We start from the raw sequence: 18,270 nt of genomic DNA, 5'->3' as shown, positions 1-18,270 counted from the left end.
GTCTCTGGTGGTCCCAAGTAGTATTTGGCTAGTAACCCAGGATATTACCCCTAGCACTTTGGTCTCATAGGTTGCCAAAAACCTCACACTTCATCTGAGAGGATGATACAGGTCTCTTTGGGTCAGTCAGCAGTTCCGATAGAAAAAGTATATCGGTCTAAGCCTTTGACTTGGCACTGATCACCATCCCCAGTATTGGCTAAAAGGAGGCTAAAGAGACTTTTTGTTCTTCTGACTCAGCCACTGCTCCTTCTCCTAAGTCTGACCTGAAGTGTGGTTCCTTTGTATTAGCTAAGATGTGATCTTTGGCACTGGCAAACATACCATTCCTCCTTTTGTGGATGTCTCACCATTAATAATGGCTTCCAAGTCTCTCCCAGTAGGGTACCGATAATGAATATCTCTCTATATTTATCCTCTTCAGCACAGGTATATATCTTTCAACAAATAGTGTCTGGGTCCCCTCAGCTTCTCAAAAAAAAAAGCCTTCTACCTCCTCTTTGTTGGTTTACAGCAGAAGTATTTCTCCTAGGCATACCTCTCTGTCTCCTGAGTCAATCTATGAGGGAGAACAAGAGAAAGGGATTGCAAGATATTCCTCCTCTTGTTGTAAGGGTATAGTCCACTACTAAGGTTGCTCTAAAGTACGAGGAAGGTGAAGCCAGGGAAGATCACTTCTTGGTGAATGGACAGTGTTTGTGCTAAGAGACTAATTGCTTACTATCTTACTAATATTGCATATACTGAGGTAAAATTATCAAAGGTAAAATTGGAAAGTTTTAGGCGCAGCCACTATAAGAACACTAAGGGAGTGTCAGGGGATTGCTGGCCCCTTTAAGGGGAATCCAGGCCTAGGTTACCCATGCGGAGCTAATTTAAAGAGAACAAGACTTTCTAAGCAGTTAATTGAATAATGAGCACCTGTGCCTGTTAAAAGGCCATCAGGGCTCAGTTAGAGGGAGGTGCTCACAGAGCTAAAACTTCTAAGGAAGTGGAGCTCTCAGAGACCACAGGCCCCAAGGAAGAGGTCTGTGCACAACCTTGAGTCTAAGAAGAGAGACTACAGGTCACACAGATCTGGTGGGTTGGGGCTCTCTGAGCATCAGTAAGAAAAAAGGCAGATGACAGCTGCCTGGTCAGACAGAAAAGGACAGGTGAAAGTTGCCTGGGAATGAGAGGTTTGTAGATAAGAGCTGCGAGAGCCAAGAGGCTGAACTGTATGTGGTTCCGGGGGGATTGCTGAAAGCTAGAGAGCAACAGAGGGATGTGCTTGCTGACTTCTAATCTGGACAGCCAAAGCTGAGAGCCAGAAAGTTGAAGGCAGCGGAGTGGCAGACTTATCTGCTGACACCTGCATGCTGGAGAGCTGGACCCAGGGGTCCAGGGGGAGTCAGGGTTGCACCCCTAGTGAGGAAGAGGAAGATTTTCAAGCAGAGAGACTGTGCAGGTTCCCGCTGGGAAGAGCAGGATTTTAAGGACTCTATATGCTGTATGTGGGAAATGGACTATGATTGGGACTTACGTTGGGGATTATTTGAATAATGTTTTGGTAATAAACCAGCCCCAAGAAAGAGTATTAAGCAAGAGACCCTAAAATGGTATTACTCTGCTGCAGGGGTCCCCAACGTGGTGCCCGCGGGCACCATAGCTCCCACTGGGGCGTCTAAGTGCGCCCACGTACTGGCCGGCGGATGAGCATCCGCCGAAATGCTGCTGACAAGCAGCGTCATCCAGAGGCTTCGCCGCCTAAATGCCGCTGATTTTCGCCAGCGACACCTCAGGATGAGGTTGCTTGGCGGCATTTCGATGGCGACGTCTATTGACGTTGCCACTTGTTGGCGGCATTTCGGTGGATGCTCGTCCGCCACCACGGTCCTTCGTGGTTCGACCACTGCTCTGTGGGATTCTTGAGGGGCCTTGAGAATAGGGAAACTGAGAGAGGGAGCGCTATAGGGCAGGGATGCAACAGAGACAGATGTGGTTTTTAGTCTCCTGTTCTTCTTGACTGAAGAAATCAATTCTATTTAGCCTCCAGGCCAGACAAGATTATTCCCATTCTCCTCCAAGGAAACTTTTTAGGTCCCATACATTTCCTCTTGCACCACTCCAACAGTCTCAAGGGATTTATTTCAGGGGCACTATTTAGGTCGGGCAGGGTTATCTTTCCCCTCATACCCCCACATGCATCAAACTAGGCAGGAGACCAGAGTGACGTGAGCCCAAGAAGAGCCCCTCAGGCTGGGCAAAGCCACGTGCTGTGATGCCTCTGAACAACCTGCCTTCCCAGGCATAGGCACTGACTCCGTGGGTGCTCTGGCCCCGGAGCACCCACGGAAAAAAATTGGTGGGTGGTTGGCCCCACCCCCCTGCTCCAACTCACCTCTGCCGCAAGCGCGCCGCTGCATCCTGCTTCTCCTCCCTCTCAGCCCTTGCGCAGCTGATTCGCGGGGTGGGGGGGGAACGCTGCGCGCTGGAGGAAGAGGCATCCGTCGGGTCGGCCTGGGCGCCCCTGGAGTCACACCTCCATGATGCTCAATATAGAGCCCTGCCGATTTGCTACCCCTCAGTACCTTCTTACCACCAGTGACAGTGAGCTGGAACGTCCCATAGCCCTTGCTTTAGCAAGCGCCTTTATCTTTGTCATTTGTATATAGTTCTTCTGTAGTTAGTTATTGTATAATAGTTGTTTACAGTTAGTTTAGGGTTAGTTGGGGGGTTTCACTCCCCTTCTGACTCCCCAAAGCTGTGGTAAGCTGCGGTCCCCAATGTTTAAAGACTGTGAGGTCTGTGCTAAGTGCATGCCAAAGAGTGAACCTCATGCCTCTTGTTTAAGGTGCCAGGGGAAGGTCACCAAAAGGACCGTTGTAAAAACTGCCGCGAGTTCCCTTTCAGAACTGTTAAAGAAAGGGAACAGCAGCTTAAAGTTCTCCTTATGGAGGCAGCTCTCCACCCCCTCTTGAACCCAGGGTCAGGGGACCCTGCACCCAGCATATACTCATCTGCATGGAGCGCCCCAGTGCCATCATCCCGGGAACTGGTGCCAAGAAAGGACTCTTCCCAAGACACTCAGCACCGGCACAGCTCTCCCGTGGCCAAAAGGCAGGTAGGCACTGGTCTGAGTCACTGGTGCCTCAGAAGAAAAAGAAGCTGGAGAGGGATCATTCTCCCCCCGCCAAATCCAAGGAGCTGATGACTGTGAGCCCCAGATTCCCGGGCAGGGCCCCTTCGACTTCTGCCCAGATAAGGCAGTTGAGTCCAGGCCTACCGCGCTCGCCAGACCCTAGTAGCCAGCAACAGACACTCCCCTTGAGACCAGAAGCTTTTGAGGCAGCTCAGGACTTGCTGTGGCTCACGGCGCCATTCTTGCCCCTAGGACAGAGGAGACACCGGCGCCATCAGCACCACCCCGGCCCCCAGGTGCACTCAAGAGGGAAGCCAGTGGTGATGTCCTGGTGCTCTCCTTCTCCACAGCACTCTCCGGCACCAGCATCTCCAGGGAGAGAGCCCAGTCGGTCCCTGAGCTCCCAACGATCAATGCCCCGAAGTATGGCTCCTCCATGGTCGTCTCTTTCAGAGACCTCGGAGTCAGACTCCTACCGCTCTGATAAGAGCAGGAGGTCTAGGTCACAGCGGGAGAGATGGGTTTACCCAGAACCGTGGCTGCCACAGTGGCAGAACCCATCCCAGTGACCCTTATGGACTCCCTGGGCCTTCCGCCAGAGCCAGGAAAGGAGCCAGGGGTCTCACTCGGTGGCGACTTGGGTAGCTTCGGCCACCTTTATTCCACATTCAGTCGAGCGACCAGCCACTGAGCTGCCACCACCAACATTGATGCCATCGGCTCCAGTACCGTCGCCGACACTGGCTTCGGTGCCGACATTGGCTCCGATACTGATATCAGCATAGAGTTCAGCGCCGACAGCCCCAGCACTGAGAGGCACAGCAACATCCATATCAGCACCTTCCCAGGACCCCCGAGTGTCATGGAACCCCTTAGCCACTGACAGCAGGGAGCAGCTGCCTGTCATGGGGGCCGCCTCCTCGTCGTTGCCACACAAGACATTGGTGGGCACTGCCATAGCCCCAGTGCTTGAAGACAGCAGGGTGTTGCAGCACTTGCTGCACTGGGTTGCCCAGGATCTGGGCATCGAGGCAAAGGAAGTAGTCGAGCATTCTGATCTCATGGTGGATATCCTCGTGCCCTCTGGATCTTCTCATATTGCCCTGCTGCTCATAAAAAAACATCATGGGGGAAGGGATAGCTCAGTGGTACTTGGTCCTGCTAGTGAAGGCAGGAGGCTGGACTTGATGACCTTTCGAGGTCCCTTCCAGTCCTAGAAGATAGGTATATCTCCAATTATTATAATATTATTATTACCACCTTGACTCTGTGGCAGACCCCAGCCTCATTGCTACCAACTGCCAAGTGCAACTAACGATGATACTTTGTGCCTTCTAAGGGCTATGAACACCTATATTCCTACCCGCCGCCTGATTCCCATGTTGTGGACGTTGCCAATCAGCTCAAGCGACAAGGCTTCCAAGGGCCCTCCCCCAAAAATAGGGAGGCTAAAAGACTTGACCTTTTCGGGGAGAAAGGTCTATTCTATGGGTGGATTGCAAATCCGAATTTCAAACCAGCAGGCCATTCTCAGACGGTATAACACCTGTGCGGCAATGGCAAAATTTGCGGAGTTTTCGGCCTTGGTTGAGGAGGGCAATCTAATCTCCCGAGCTTCCCTCCATGCTGCACTGGACGGTGCTGATGCCACCATGAGAGTCATGGCTATAGGAGTGGCCATGGGAAGGGGCTCCTGGCTCCAGGTCTCTGGTCTCCCGCATGAGGACTAGCAGCCCATACAGGACCTCCCCTTTGAGGGTGTGACTCTGTTCTCCAAGAAGACAGATAAAAGGCTGCATAGCCTGAAAGACTCAAGAGCCACCCTCAAATCCTTGGGCCTACACACTCCCACCACACAGAAGAAGCACTTCAGGCCACAACCTCTTCCGCGGTTCTACCAACAGAAACAATAGGACAATTCCTGGAGGAGGAATAGGAATGGCAGGAAAAGGCCACACCCATCCTCAGGCCAGGGCTCTGGCCAACCCAAGCCACTGTCCAGCCCGAAACAGGCCTTTTGAAGGTGCGGTTGAGGACAGTGCACCAGAGCAAGAACTGGATCCACCCCACCTTACCTTTTCATCCCACCTATCCCCTTTCTACCGTGCATGGTCCCATATCACTTTGCTCCACACGATAGAAAAGGGATACTCCATCCAATTATGTGCCCTCCCACCCTTCCACCACCCTTCCCTGGCCCTCTTCAGGGACCCTTCTCATGAGAAACTTCTTGTGCACTTGCTCCTATTGCTAGGGGCAGTGGAAGAGGTTCCTCAGGAGCAGAAGAGCAAGGGCTTCTAGTCCCTAATACTAAAATCCAAAGCTGGGCACAGGCCCATTCTAGCCCTGCGAGAACTCTTCACAGGTTCGTGAAGAAACTCAAGTTCCCCATGGTCTCTTTGGCATCCATCATCCCTTCATTGGATCCAGGAGACTGGTATGCCATCCTCGACTTGAAGGATGCATACTTTCACATAGCAATAACTCCATCCCACAGAAAATACTTCATGTTTGTGATGAACAACATCCACTACCAGTTCACAGTCCTCCCGTTTGGCCTGTCCGCATGTTCACAAAATGCATGGCAGTCGTGGCCGGGTTCCTTTGCAGTCGATAGGTACAAGTGTTCCTGTGTCTTGACAACTGGCTGATCAAGTGCTGATCCAGAACTCGAGTGGAGATTCAGGTCGCCTTCATGAGAGCATCTTTCGACAAACTGGGTCTTCTGCTGAATGAGGAGAAAGTTTGTAGGGGCGGTACTGGACTTGACACAGGCCAGGATATTTCTCCCGGAAGTGATATTTTGAGCCCTTGGTGACATTATTCCAGGTTTCAGGCAGTTTCCCACCACCACAGCAAGGAATTGCCTGAAACTTCTAGGACACATGGCTGCTTGTATCTACGTAGTACAGCATGCCAGACTCAGGCTTCGACCTCTTCAGTCGTGGCTAGTGTCAGTGTATCGGCCAGTCTGGGATCGCTCGGACAGGATCATAACCCTGCCTCACCTGGTACTCGACTCCCTCCTGTGCTGGCTCGACCTTAGTATGTGCGGGGGTCCCCTTCACCAGCCCTCAAACGTGTCTCTCACTAGTGACAGATGCATCAGCCTTGGGCTGGGGAGCACATTTGGGAGACCTCAGTACACAAGGCCTCTGGTCTCAGGTGAACTCACTCTCCATATCAGTGTCAGAGAGCTGAGAGCAGTATCCCTGGCATGCCAGACTTTCTGAGACCACTTGACAGGGAGATGTGTATCAGTTATGACAGACACCACCACGGCAATGTTTTATATTAACAAGCAGGGGGTGCACGCTCCTCTTCCCTGGGCCAGGAAGCCTTTATGCTGTAGGACTTGTGTGTGTAGAGCATGCGATACATCTGCAAGAATACTCCCTGGAATACAGAATGAGTTGGCGGACTATTTCAGCAGGTTGTTCCACAGCCATGAGTGGTCCCTTCACCCGGACATTGTGAACTCAATCTTCCATCAGTGGGGCTTTCTCCAGATAGCCCTGTTCACCATGAAACGCAACAGGAAGTGTCAGCAGTTTTGCTCCTTCCTGAATCACAGCCCAGGCGCCATCACAGATGCATTCCTCCTCCCATGGAGAGGTCATTTCTTGTAAGCATTTCCGCCTATCCCTCTCATTCAAAAGGTGCTCCTCAAGATATGGAGGGAACAAGTTTCGGTGATATTGATAGCTCCAGCCTGACCCCGCCAACAGTGGTACACATCATTCCTGGAAATGTCCGTGGAAGCTCCAGTCACCTTGCCGCTCTTCCCGGACTTACTAAGGCCTGGTCTACACTACGCGTTTAAACCGATTATAGGAGCGTTAAACCGATTTAACGCCGCACCCGTCCACACTAAGAGGCCCTTTATATCGATATAAAGGGCTCTTTAAATTGGTTTCTGTACTCCTCCCCAACGAGAGGAGTAGCGCTAATATCGGTATTACCATATCAGATTAGGGTTAGTGTGGCCGTAAATCGACGGTATTGGCCTCCGGGCGGTATCCCATAGTGCATCACTGTGACCGCTCTGGACAGCAATCAGAACTCGGATGCAGTGGCCAGGTAGACAGGGAAAGCCCCGCAAACTTTTGAATATCATTTCCTGCTTGCCCAGCGTGAAGCTCCGATCAGCACGGGTGGCGATGCAGTCCCAAATCCAAAAAGAGCTCCAGCATGGACCGTACGGATGTGATCGCTGTATGGGCAGACAAATCTGTTCTATCAGAGCTCCGTTACAGAAGATGAAATTCCAAAGCATTTTTAAAAAATCTCCAGACAGAGGCCACAGCAGGGACTCAGCACACTGCTGCGTGACAAGCGTAAAGGAAAGCCAAAGAATCAAATGGACGCTCATGGAGGGAGGGAGGGGGGACTGAGGACTCAAGCTATCCCACAGTTCCTGCAGTCTCCGAAAAGCATTTGCATTCTTGGCTGAGCTCCCAATGCCTGTAGGGTCAAACACATTGTCCGGGGTGGTTCAGGGCATAGCTCGTCAATTTACGCCCCCCTACCCACCCCCAGAAGGAAAAGGGAAAAAAATCGTCTCTTGACTCTTTTAAATGTCACCCTATGTCTACTGAATGCTGCTGGTAGACGTGATGCTGCGGCAGTGAACTGCAGCATCCTCGCCCCCCCTCCTTGGTGGCTGATGGTACAATATGACTGCTATCCATCGTCATCATCAGCCTGGTGGCAGATGGTACAGTACAGAAGGACTGGTATCCATCCTCATCATCAGCCCATGAGTGCTCCTGGCTGGCCTCCCGGTCATTCCCAGTAGATGGTACAGAACGGCTGGTAACCGTCTTCATCATAGCAACAGGGGGCTGAGCTCCATCAGCCCCCGCCCTTAATGTGTAAAGAAAAGATTCTGTACTGCCTGGACTATCATAGCAGCGGGATGCTGGGCTCCTCTCCCCCACACTGCTTAATATCCTGTCTGGACTATCATAGCAGCTGGAGGCTGCCTTCCCCTCATTTTATCTCACTAACAAGTCACTATTTCTTATTCCTGCATTCTTTATTACTTCATCACACAAATGGGGGGACACTGCAACGGTAGCCCAGGAAGGCTGCGGGGAGGAGGGAAGCAACAGGTGGGGTTGTTGCAGGGGCACCCCCTGTGAATGGCATGCAGCTCATCATTTCTGCGGGATGTGACACGGAGCGGCTGTGCTCTCTGGTTCTCTGATACACTGGTTCTCTAGTACACTTGCCCCATATTCTAGGCAGGACTGATTCTACTTTTAGATACCATAAAGGAGGGATTGACTCGGGGAGTCATTCCCATTTTTGTCTTTTGCACCCCCGGCCAACCTCAGCCAGGGGCACCCATGACAGCAGCAGACAGTACAGTACAGAAGGACTGGTAACTGCTGCCATTGTAAATTGGCAATGAGATGACAGACGGTACAGAATGGCTGATAACCGTCTCTGCTATCATGCAAAAGCAAATGAATGCTGCTGTGTAGCGCTGCTGAATCGCCTCTGTCAGCAGCATCTAGTACACATACGGTGACAGTGACAAAAGGCAAAACAGGCTCCATGGTTGCTATGCTATGGCATCTGCCAGGGCAATCCAGGGAAAAAGGGCGCGAAATGATTGTCTGCCATTGCTTTCCCAGAGGAAGGAGTGATTGACGACATTTACCCAGAACCACCCGCGACAATGATTTTTGCCCCATCAGGCACTGGGATCTCAACCCAGAATTCCAAGGGGCGGGGGAGACTGCGGGAACTATGGGATAGCTACGGAATAGCTACCCACAGTGCAACGCTCCAGAAATCGATGCTAGCCTCGGACCGTGGACGCACACCACCGAATTAATGTGCTTAATGTGGCCGCGTGCACTCGACTTTATACAATCTGTTTTACTAAACCGGTTTATGTAAAATCGGAATAATCCCGTAGTGTAGACGTACCCTAACTCAGGATCACGGCCATCTCCAACACCAGAACCTCAAGTCACTGCACCTCACGGTATGGAAGCTCCATGGCTGAACCCAATGGAGCTTTCTTGCTCAGATCAGGTTAGAGAAGTCTTCCTTGGCAGCAGGAAACCCTCTACAAGAGCCCCCTACCTTGCCAAGTGGAAGAGATTTTCAATCTGGTCAGTGAGGCACCATTTGTCCCTGATGCTCACCTCTGTGCCACTTATACTGGACTATCTTCTCCATCTCAAACAGCAGGGGGGCTGTCCTCTTATCAATAAGGGTTCACTTGGCCGCCATCTCTGCCTTCTACCCAGGCACAGAGGGCCGCTCGGGTCTTTGCTAACCCTGTGGTCAGCTGTTTCCTTAAAGGTCTCGACAGGCTATACCCATGTGTCTGACAGCCTGTCCCGGCTTGGAACCTCAGTCTTTCCAGACTCATGGGACCACCCTTTGAACTTTTGGCAATGGGCTCCCTACGCTATCTCTCATATAAGGTAGCATTTCTGGTAGCGATAACCTCAGACAGGAGAGTGTCTGAGCTCAAGGCCCTGACATCAGAGCCCCCTTACACTGTGTTCTGTAACGACAAGGTTCAGCTCAGGCCTCACCCACCTTTCCTCCTGAAGGTTGTCTCCCAGTTTCACATCAGTCAGGACATCTTCCTCCTAGTGTTCTATCCTAAGCCGCACTCAAGCGGCAGAGACCAGAGGCTTTACTCATTGGATGTCTGCAGAGTGCTAGCCTTCTACATCGAGAGAATGAGGCCGTTCCAAAAGTCTGCCCAGTTATTTGTGGCAGTGGCAGACAGAATTAAAGGTCTTCCTGTCTCTTCAATGGATTTTGTCCTGCATCTGTGAGTGCTACAATCTGCTAGGGGTTCCTGCACCTCCAATCACTGCACACTCACCAGGGCTCAGGCCTCTTCAACTGTGTTCCTGGCACAGGTTCCCACCCAGGAAATCTGCAGAGCACAACATGGTCCTCCATACATACTTTCAGTACACACTATGCAATCACCCAGCAGGCCAGAGACAATGTGGCCTTTGGAAGAGCAGTGCTCCAATCAGTGGACGACACCGATCCCACCTCCTGAACTTGGGCTTGTGTGTCACCTGGTTGGAATTGACATGAACAAGCACTTGAAGAAAAAGCGGTTACTCATCTTCTCGTAACTGTTGTTCTTCGAGATGTGTTGTTCATGTCCATTCCAATACCCACTCTCCTACCCCTCTGTCAGAGTAGCCAGCAAGAAGAAACTGAGGGGGTGGTGAGTCAGCGGGGCTCTATATTGAGTGCCATGGAGGCACAACTCAAGGGGGCGCCCAGGCCGACCTAACGGATGCTGCTATGGGAAAAATCTTCCATCTGCCATGCATGTGTGCATGCACATACCTGATTGGAATGGACATGAACAACACATCTCGCAGAACAACAGTTACGAGAAGGTGAGTAACCATTTTTTCTTTCTTAGGTGTTGTCTACAAATAAAAGTTCCACTGGTTTAATTTACTGAATTAATTTAAATTGATATAAACCACGGATAAACCAATTTAAGTTGTCCACTTAAGAGTTTCTACAGGTTTAACTAAATTGGTTTTTTAAAAATTTGTTTTAGTTCAACAAAAGGGTGTGTATGTTAGTAATGTACTTCCTGAGCTGTTGTTTTTCAGGTTTTTCTTCTTTCCTTTGTTTGGTTTCTGGGATTGAATGTTCAAGGTGGTAATTACCCTTCAGATCATTGTTCCTTGCCCAGTTTTTTGACAACTTAGACAAACTGGAGCGAACTCAGCCACAGTAATTAAGAGACTAGCTTGACAGAAGAAAAAATAATGTAAAATGTGTATCTTGACCAAATTAATAACAAAAATATTTTAAGGTTGTTAAAACCAGCAAAATAGAAAAATTGCTTAGGATGGTTCAAACAGGTACAATTAGGAGTTAATACAACTATTTTCTTCCTGTAAGATCTTATTATACTATGAAATAGTCCTTCAACAGAAGTGATGGTATCATATTTATCACCTGATTCATTGATAACTGGATAAATCATTGGACAAGATAGACACAATTCACCATTGGAAGGAGAGGCCTTTTTCATAGCTAATATCTGGTTCTATGATACCTAAAATATTTTGGGAGCCCACACCAATGCTGACATTACCAGCACTGTTCTTTCATTCCTCCTGCCTTCCTGCTCCTCTGCCTCTCTCAAAAACAAATCAAGCGATTGGACTGTGATTTGGTTGGAGACTAAGTCAGCCAATTAACATCTTTCTGTTTCAGTGGGATTGTGAACATCAGACGTAAATCAGACAATAATTGTCTTCTCCCTCTTTTTTCATCTTCTTCGCTCCTTTCCTGATATCTTGGTTTCATAATATTTAGTGCATTTATCTCATGAGTTTCCACTGCCTGTAAAATAGTATTCTTCTGTTTCTGTAAAGTGAACCCAAATGTTGTGTACCTACTGTCCTGCTCAGGAAGTAGGAAAGGCACTTGTAGCCTGATTTTTCAGAGATGGTAGAAGGAGCCCAAGGTTGCCTTTGACTTCAGTGGGCATTTTGGGTGCTCATTACTTCTGAAAATTGGGCTATTAGTGCCTAATCCTGCAAATCCTCTGTGCATGGAATCCCTGTTGAAGTGAATGGGAGTTACACACAAAGAGAGCTTGCAGGATTAAGCATTTACGTTTCACACATATAAACCTCTGAATGGGTTTCTATATTAAGTGAATATAAGAACAATTCAACTTCACACTTTTTCTTCTCTTGTAGGAATTCTACATTCAGGGACTTCTAACTTTACTCAGGATGACATGAACTGAATCAGCACATCCTCTAGAAAGCTGCAGGTTTAAAATTGAACTCAGGGTTTTTTAAACAATTGTTTTTCCCTGCTGACTGCTAAATTACGTTAAATATACGTTAATATACCAATGTAAGAGACAGCATACTCTGAAATCCTTTTATTTTGGTCAATGGAAAGAAATCAGTCTTGATGTTCTGTATTTTTTTATACAGCTAACCTTTATTATTTAGTGCCATATCACAATGACCCATTTCAGGAAATAGAAGGAGAAATGCACACAGCTGCATCTGTACATTGATAATGTGCAAAGGAAAAAGTTTGTATGTTCCCCTATTAAAAATGTATACTGTAGTAGGGAAAATAAAGAAGAGTGTAACAATACAAAATTTACAACAGATATTTGGATGCAGATTTTTTTTTTAAGTTGGTTGTATTTTTGCCAAAGTATTTTGTTTTGTTTACATTTGAAAGCACGTGCCAAGCCTTCTCTTCAAGATGAGGCATATTCTTCTCTTAATTCCTTAGTTTTGCATTTTGATACTCTTGGGATTAACATCAGGTTTTATTCATTTTTATTTCAAAGCCAGTAAATCTGTTACCATCTATGAAAATTAGTATGAGTGTCTGTTACAAATATATGCACACTATGATTGGAAGGAGTATTTAATTATTGAGCATATTACAATTGTGCTAATCTCTTATTAAAGTTTATTAATGTAGATAAATGTTATTTGTAAAGATATCTGTATTTTAAATTAATTTGCTTAAAATTTAAAAGAAAACTAATACAAATCTTAGGGGCTAGGTGATATTTGTTAATCCATGTCAGATTCTTGCACTCTTCAGATGTGAGGTGCAGGCTTGACAGGTTTTAACTCTTCCAAATCATTTTATAAACCTATCACTATACATGGATTGAATATGAATTGTAAAGCCCAGGTAAAACTTTCTCCCTGTTATAACCTGTCTGGGTTTATTACCATTTCTATGTCTGGAAACAGTGAAAAATAATGCTGTTATTTTATTTTCAATGATTTTCCATTTGGCCCTTTCCCTTAATTTTTATGGAGACTTCTTCACCCTTGTGACCATAGTAACACAGGGAAACCTTTTGAATGTTTTGTGTAGTCAGTCTTTAATTTGGGGGCAGGGAGGATTGGTCATTCTAATAGTTTACTCTGGTATGTGTTATATACATACACATACATACATCACTTGTGGTGGCTTTCAAATTCAGCTTTCAAATACCTCTCATTTCCTCTAAAACCTACAGATATGTATAGCACATATCAAAACTTTTTATAGTAAAACAAAGCGTTCTTAACAAAAAAAATTTTAAAAAGTATTTTGAGGAATAATGTGCAAAAACAATTGTTTGTAACATATATATTTTTATAACAAAAATGCTTAAGTTTAGCCTTGCTCTTTAGCAACAATTCTCTAGTCTTCTGTTCGGGAGACCTGGGTTTAACTTTTGAGGCTTGATTCTGCAATCTTTATTTAAGTGACTAGTACTTAGCCACATGAGTAGTCCCACTAACATTAATGGGACTATTGGTATGAATAAGGGCTGTGGGATCAGACCTTAGTATTATCCTTTTGCTCACTGGGCTGCTAATAGGCTGGGAATTCTGCACTCAGCTCCAGAATATGAGAGAGAAGGAATAATTTGTGCCATTCAACACTGAGGCTGCAGTCTGATTTAAAAAGCATTGTTGATGGGATCTAAAGGGAATTTGATTATCCTTATCTATAAGACTAATGTGGGTAACATAGGGCATGAAGAGGGAGGGGTTAAGTAAGAAAAAATGAGGTATCCTCAAGATTGTACACGGTATACAAAGGTCCACCCCAAGAAACAAATTTTCAAGTATTCATGTTAATAGAAACAATGCTCTGTGGCTGCATAGAAAAATCAGTCAATTGATGATGTTATACTATCCATCAAAAAGTAAAAGCTCAAGATTATTTTAATTAACTTGTTGGTATTGCCTTTTTAAATCAGAACTATTTAGAGTCAGATTAAGAGAATACTGCTTCAAAATAACAGTATTAGATGTGACACTTCCATAATAATGTTCAGGGCTGGCCTTTGTTTAGAAAACACTCAGCAAACCAGAATTTAATACTCCTCTATATACATGGACCTCTTACTGCAGTATAGACTGTACATAGAGACTAAGATTTCTGAGGTGGAATGGATGGGCAGGAGGAACATAACAGAAGATGGCCTTTAGTCATGAATTTAGGATGGGTTTAGGCCTGGTTTCCAGGAGCATTTAGTTGCTCTAAGTTTGTGCACGTTAAAAATGAATACAATATTAAAATAAGAGAGAGCTTTGACAGGATCTATGGGCTGGTACTGGCACCATCACTGCATTTAACTGAAATTGAGATCAAAGAATGAAAAGGAGGGGAGAGGGGAAAAAAGGTGGAAGAAATAAACTGACCTGGCTTTAGTTTGTGAATCACCAATGTAACTTAAAAAACTAAAACCTTGCTGAGATTCTTGTTCAGCTATAGACTGATGAGGGGATTTGGACGGTATTAGTTCACTGAGCACTGTATGCTATAACTGTATATTCTAAAAGTCTTGAGACTGTTACTTCATTCAAGCATGTTAAACTTTGTTTCATTTCCTAAGTGAAAATTGTGTAATGAACTAAACCAGGACAGTATTTATAGTTTTCTCCTATTTCTGACAACAGCCTTTTAATCTTTTTAATAACATATCTCTTTTCTCCCCTTAAAACAGGAAAGAATATTGAATGTGTCCAGATTTAAATGTTTACATAAACATGTTTATATTTTGCAGTGGTTTATCTTTCCCCATACTGTGGGATCTTGGTGGTAGGGCAATTTTCTTGTCATTTTATTATAGTATTCGTGTTTGGAAATAAACATATGAAAATAATCCATTTATTTATAATTTCTGTTTCTTGTTAGTGTATTGTATGTGACATTTAGGCACACTAAATACTGTAATGTTTGTTATGCTTTCATATTTCACTTAATCATTTTATTATTTGCAAAGAATCTGAGGAATATTAATTTTTACAGATTTGAATTTGAGAACATAATTGTATTTGTTTTCTAGAATGAATAAAATTATACTAAATCTGTTGAAGTTTTATTTAATTTGTTCTCAGCTATTTATGAAATGCTATAAAATTTATTTGAGTTTGTGTAACAAAGCATGCTAAAGTACTTCAAAAGGCATTCTTGAAATATTGTTATCTGATCAGCAGCCATTCTCGGTTAATTTGTGATTAATTCATCCAGTGATTTGTGTTTTACTGGGTTCTGCTTACTCAAGGCTGTGGGCACCATTTCAAGGTAAGCTAATAGAAGGTATTTTACTTAAACATCACTTACTATTAACAGGAACCACAGTTAACAGTAAAGTGCCTCTCGCCTTAGTCCATGTCACATGCTTCATCAGATTTTCTTTTTCAGAGGGAAGTGGCTTATATAAAACACCGTTCTCCTTACCTTTATAATTCCAGAAAGTCAGCAGGAGAAATTCATGACACCCTGCTAGACAGAAACCATTTCAACATCTTTTTAACAATTCCTGCAAGTAGACTCTTATTAACATGTGAAGAGTCTGGACCAATGGGGTTTATTCTGTTGTTTCAAAGCAAATTGACCAATTACCAGATTAATTTTTTTCTCACTCCCCTGAAAGCTCCTGCTGCTGGCTGCTTCTAGAGCAATGGTCATCAACTGGTCGATCACTGAGCTTCTGCCAGTCGATTGCAATCTCTGGCCACTAAAAATCCAGTGGCGCAGCAGGGCTAAGGCAGGCTCCACGTCCCTGCAAGGTGAGAGTAGAGGCAGGGGTCTCCGCGCACCACTCTGCCTGCAAGCTCTGCCCCCGCAGCTCCCATTGGCTGGGAACTGCGGCCAATGAGAGCTGTGGGGTTGGTGCCTGCAGGGATGGGCAGCGTGCGGAGTCAGGTGCCCCCGCCAGGGGTCACAGCACAGGGACGTGCTGGCAGCTTCCAGGAGCAGTGTGGGGCCGGACAGGTAACTGCTACCTGCTGGGAGCCCGTACCCCAGCCCTGAGCCCCCTCCCAGAGCCAGCACCTCTGTACCCCCTCCTGCACCGAGCCCCTGCCCCAGACCTGAGCCCCCTCCCAGAGCCAGCACCCTGTACCCCCTCCTGAACCCCTGAGCCCCTGCCCCAGCCCTGAGCCCCCTCCCAGAGCCAGCACTCGGTACCCTCTCCTGCACCCCTGAGCCCCTGCCCCAGCGCTGAGCGCCTCCCAGAGCCAGCACTCTGTACCCCCTCCTGAACCCCTGAGCCCCCTGCCCCAGACCTAAGCCCACACCCCAAACCACCTCCTGCACCCCAGCCCAGAGCCCCCTAACTCCCTCCCAGAGCTCGCACCCCTCACCTCCTCCTGTACCCCAGCCCCCTGCCCCAGGCTCAGCCAGGAACCCACACACACACTCCAAACCCCTCAGCCCCAGCCCGTGAAAGTGAGTGAGGGTGGGGGGAGAATGAGTGATGGATGGAGGAGGGGATGGAGTGAGCGGGGTGGGGCCTCAGGGAAGGGTAGATTCTGGATTGCACTTAAATTCAAAAAGTGATCTTGTGCTTAAAAAGGTTGGAGACCACTGTTCTAGAGACAGTTCAAATTCTCCTGCCTGTGCTCAGCCAGCTTCTTTTAGCTTCAGCTTTTCACCAGATAAAATGCCCACCGTCTAGAGATTCCTTTGGTAGTAGAATTCTGATGCCAGAACTAGGATGTCTACATCTCACCAACTAGTCCAGCCCAATATTAATGCACCTTCCTTCTGAGTACAAGCTATAGAGTGTTACATAGCAGCAAGGCCTGCAGCAGCAAACAGGGCCACTCCAGGTAAGGTGCCTCTTCTTAAGCCTATGGAAATAGAAATATGTTTAGTTCAGAAATGAGATTTTTCAAGCCTTAAAACATGTTTTTTAAGAAAGCATTCATGAATGCATGGGGAAGGCTTTTAAATAAGGGTTTAAATGAGGGTTAATAACATGATATGGAAGGGGAAGCTATCTCAATATGAATAAAATTGTTTTAACAAAAATATATACTTGATATCTAGCACCCCAAGGGCTTAAGGAATTACATACACTGTCTCACTGATCTGTACTGGAGGATCTGTGAGGAGTGAAATCTTTAATTCACAACTACTTTAGTTACACAAGATGTAGGGCATTTGGGGAAAGTATATTCTTATATATTAAACAAATACTTTTATATGAACCTCTACAACTTCTAGCTGATCCCCAGCAGAGACATTGTATAAAAGGGAAGTGAATGAATTAGTAAATCTGGTGGCGGCAAGAAGTGTGATTGCCTGAACATGTGGAAAAGGATTCCTGCACCAGAAAGTTCAAGAAGGGTTTTGAGTTTGGGACATTTTTCAAAAGGAAAAAAAATTACTATCTGGATGAGTTTAAGAAAATATTCTATTTTTCTTATGTCATGGCACATGTAATTTGGGTTGGATTGGATTTAAAAACATGTCTCCTTAGCTGACACATTAAGTCAATGTCAGTAAGGCTTTAATACAGTTGTGTCTTTCAGAAGGTAAAAAAGTAAGTCTGTGAATGTATACACTTAACATTTATAAATAGTCAAATAGAAAAATTGAAAAAGTTATGATATATAATGTTTCCATCTAAAGACCTCCACTGCTAGATGGTCTTTCTTTCTACCATATTGTAATTTGCTTCCACCTTGGCGCTCTGTGGCTTGAGGTCTGATCTTACTCCCACTGAAGTCCATGAAACAATTTTGCCACTGATTTCAGTAGGATCAGATTGGTCCTGAAATTAGTCTGAGGTTTCCTACCTCTGCCTTCTCATATGGGAATGGTTAGCAATTGACACTCCCAGTGTTTGTTTTTTCCTTTGAGGTGTGAGGAAGAACAAATATATTCATAACTGATTAAATATATACCCCTGCAATTATATATAGAACATAAAGAAAGCAAGAATCTTCTTTGTTGTCAGAGTTGCCCCGCAACTTGGCTGCTGAGCAATGTGCTTCTCAAGTTTACCTTTCTCTTAGATCTTCTGCTCCCAGGTGCAGGACAAGCAGATCCAGAGAAAATGGCAAAATAAACAGAACAGGGAATAAATAGCAACAGTGAAGGTTTTCTGGAGTTGCTATTCATGTGATTTTTCTTTTTATTGTTATACTGTATTTTTGCAGTTGTTTCTGTCAAACTTAATTTAAATTGGCAAAGCCAGTTTTTGCTTGAACAAAGCAGTAAATAAACTTGCACCTTTTTATATTTTTTCTGTTGTAAAGGCTGTCTTAATTTGGCATATGCATAGTTCTTAATGAAGCCTTTTGGGGAGAAGATTGTCTGAATATGGATGAGCTAATCTACTTACA

General features: G+C 45.9%; 1 protein-coding gene across 7 annotated transcripts in view; it reads left to right on the top strand.

The window, feature by feature from the left end:
- Window positions 1–14,923, top strand: part of TSGA10 (testis specific 10) — a 74,350-nt gene extending 59,427 nt beyond the window's left edge. For all 7 annotated transcript variants that reach the window (XM_045005564.1, XM_045005573.1, XM_045005602.1 and 4 more), the window contains one exon: window positions 11,848–14,923. In XM_045005564.1, coding sequence (XP_044861499.1) covers window positions 11,848–11,872 — 25 coding nt within the window. In that variant the 3' untranslated portion in view covers window positions 11,873–14,923. The remainder of the gene's footprint in view (window positions 1–11,847) is intronic.
- The last annotated feature ends 3,347 nt before the right edge of the window (window positions 14,924–18,270 follow it).

The sequence above is a fragment of the Mauremys mutica genome, chromosome 1 (assembly GCF_020497125.1).
Source record: "Mauremys mutica isolate MM-2020 ecotype Southern chromosome 1, ASM2049712v1, whole genome shotgun sequence".
Classification (NCBI taxonomy): domain Eukaryota; kingdom Metazoa; phylum Chordata; order Testudines; family Geoemydidae; genus Mauremys; species Mauremys mutica.
Note: the sequence above shows the minus strand (reverse complement) of the source record. Positions and strands in the feature narration are given on the sequence as shown.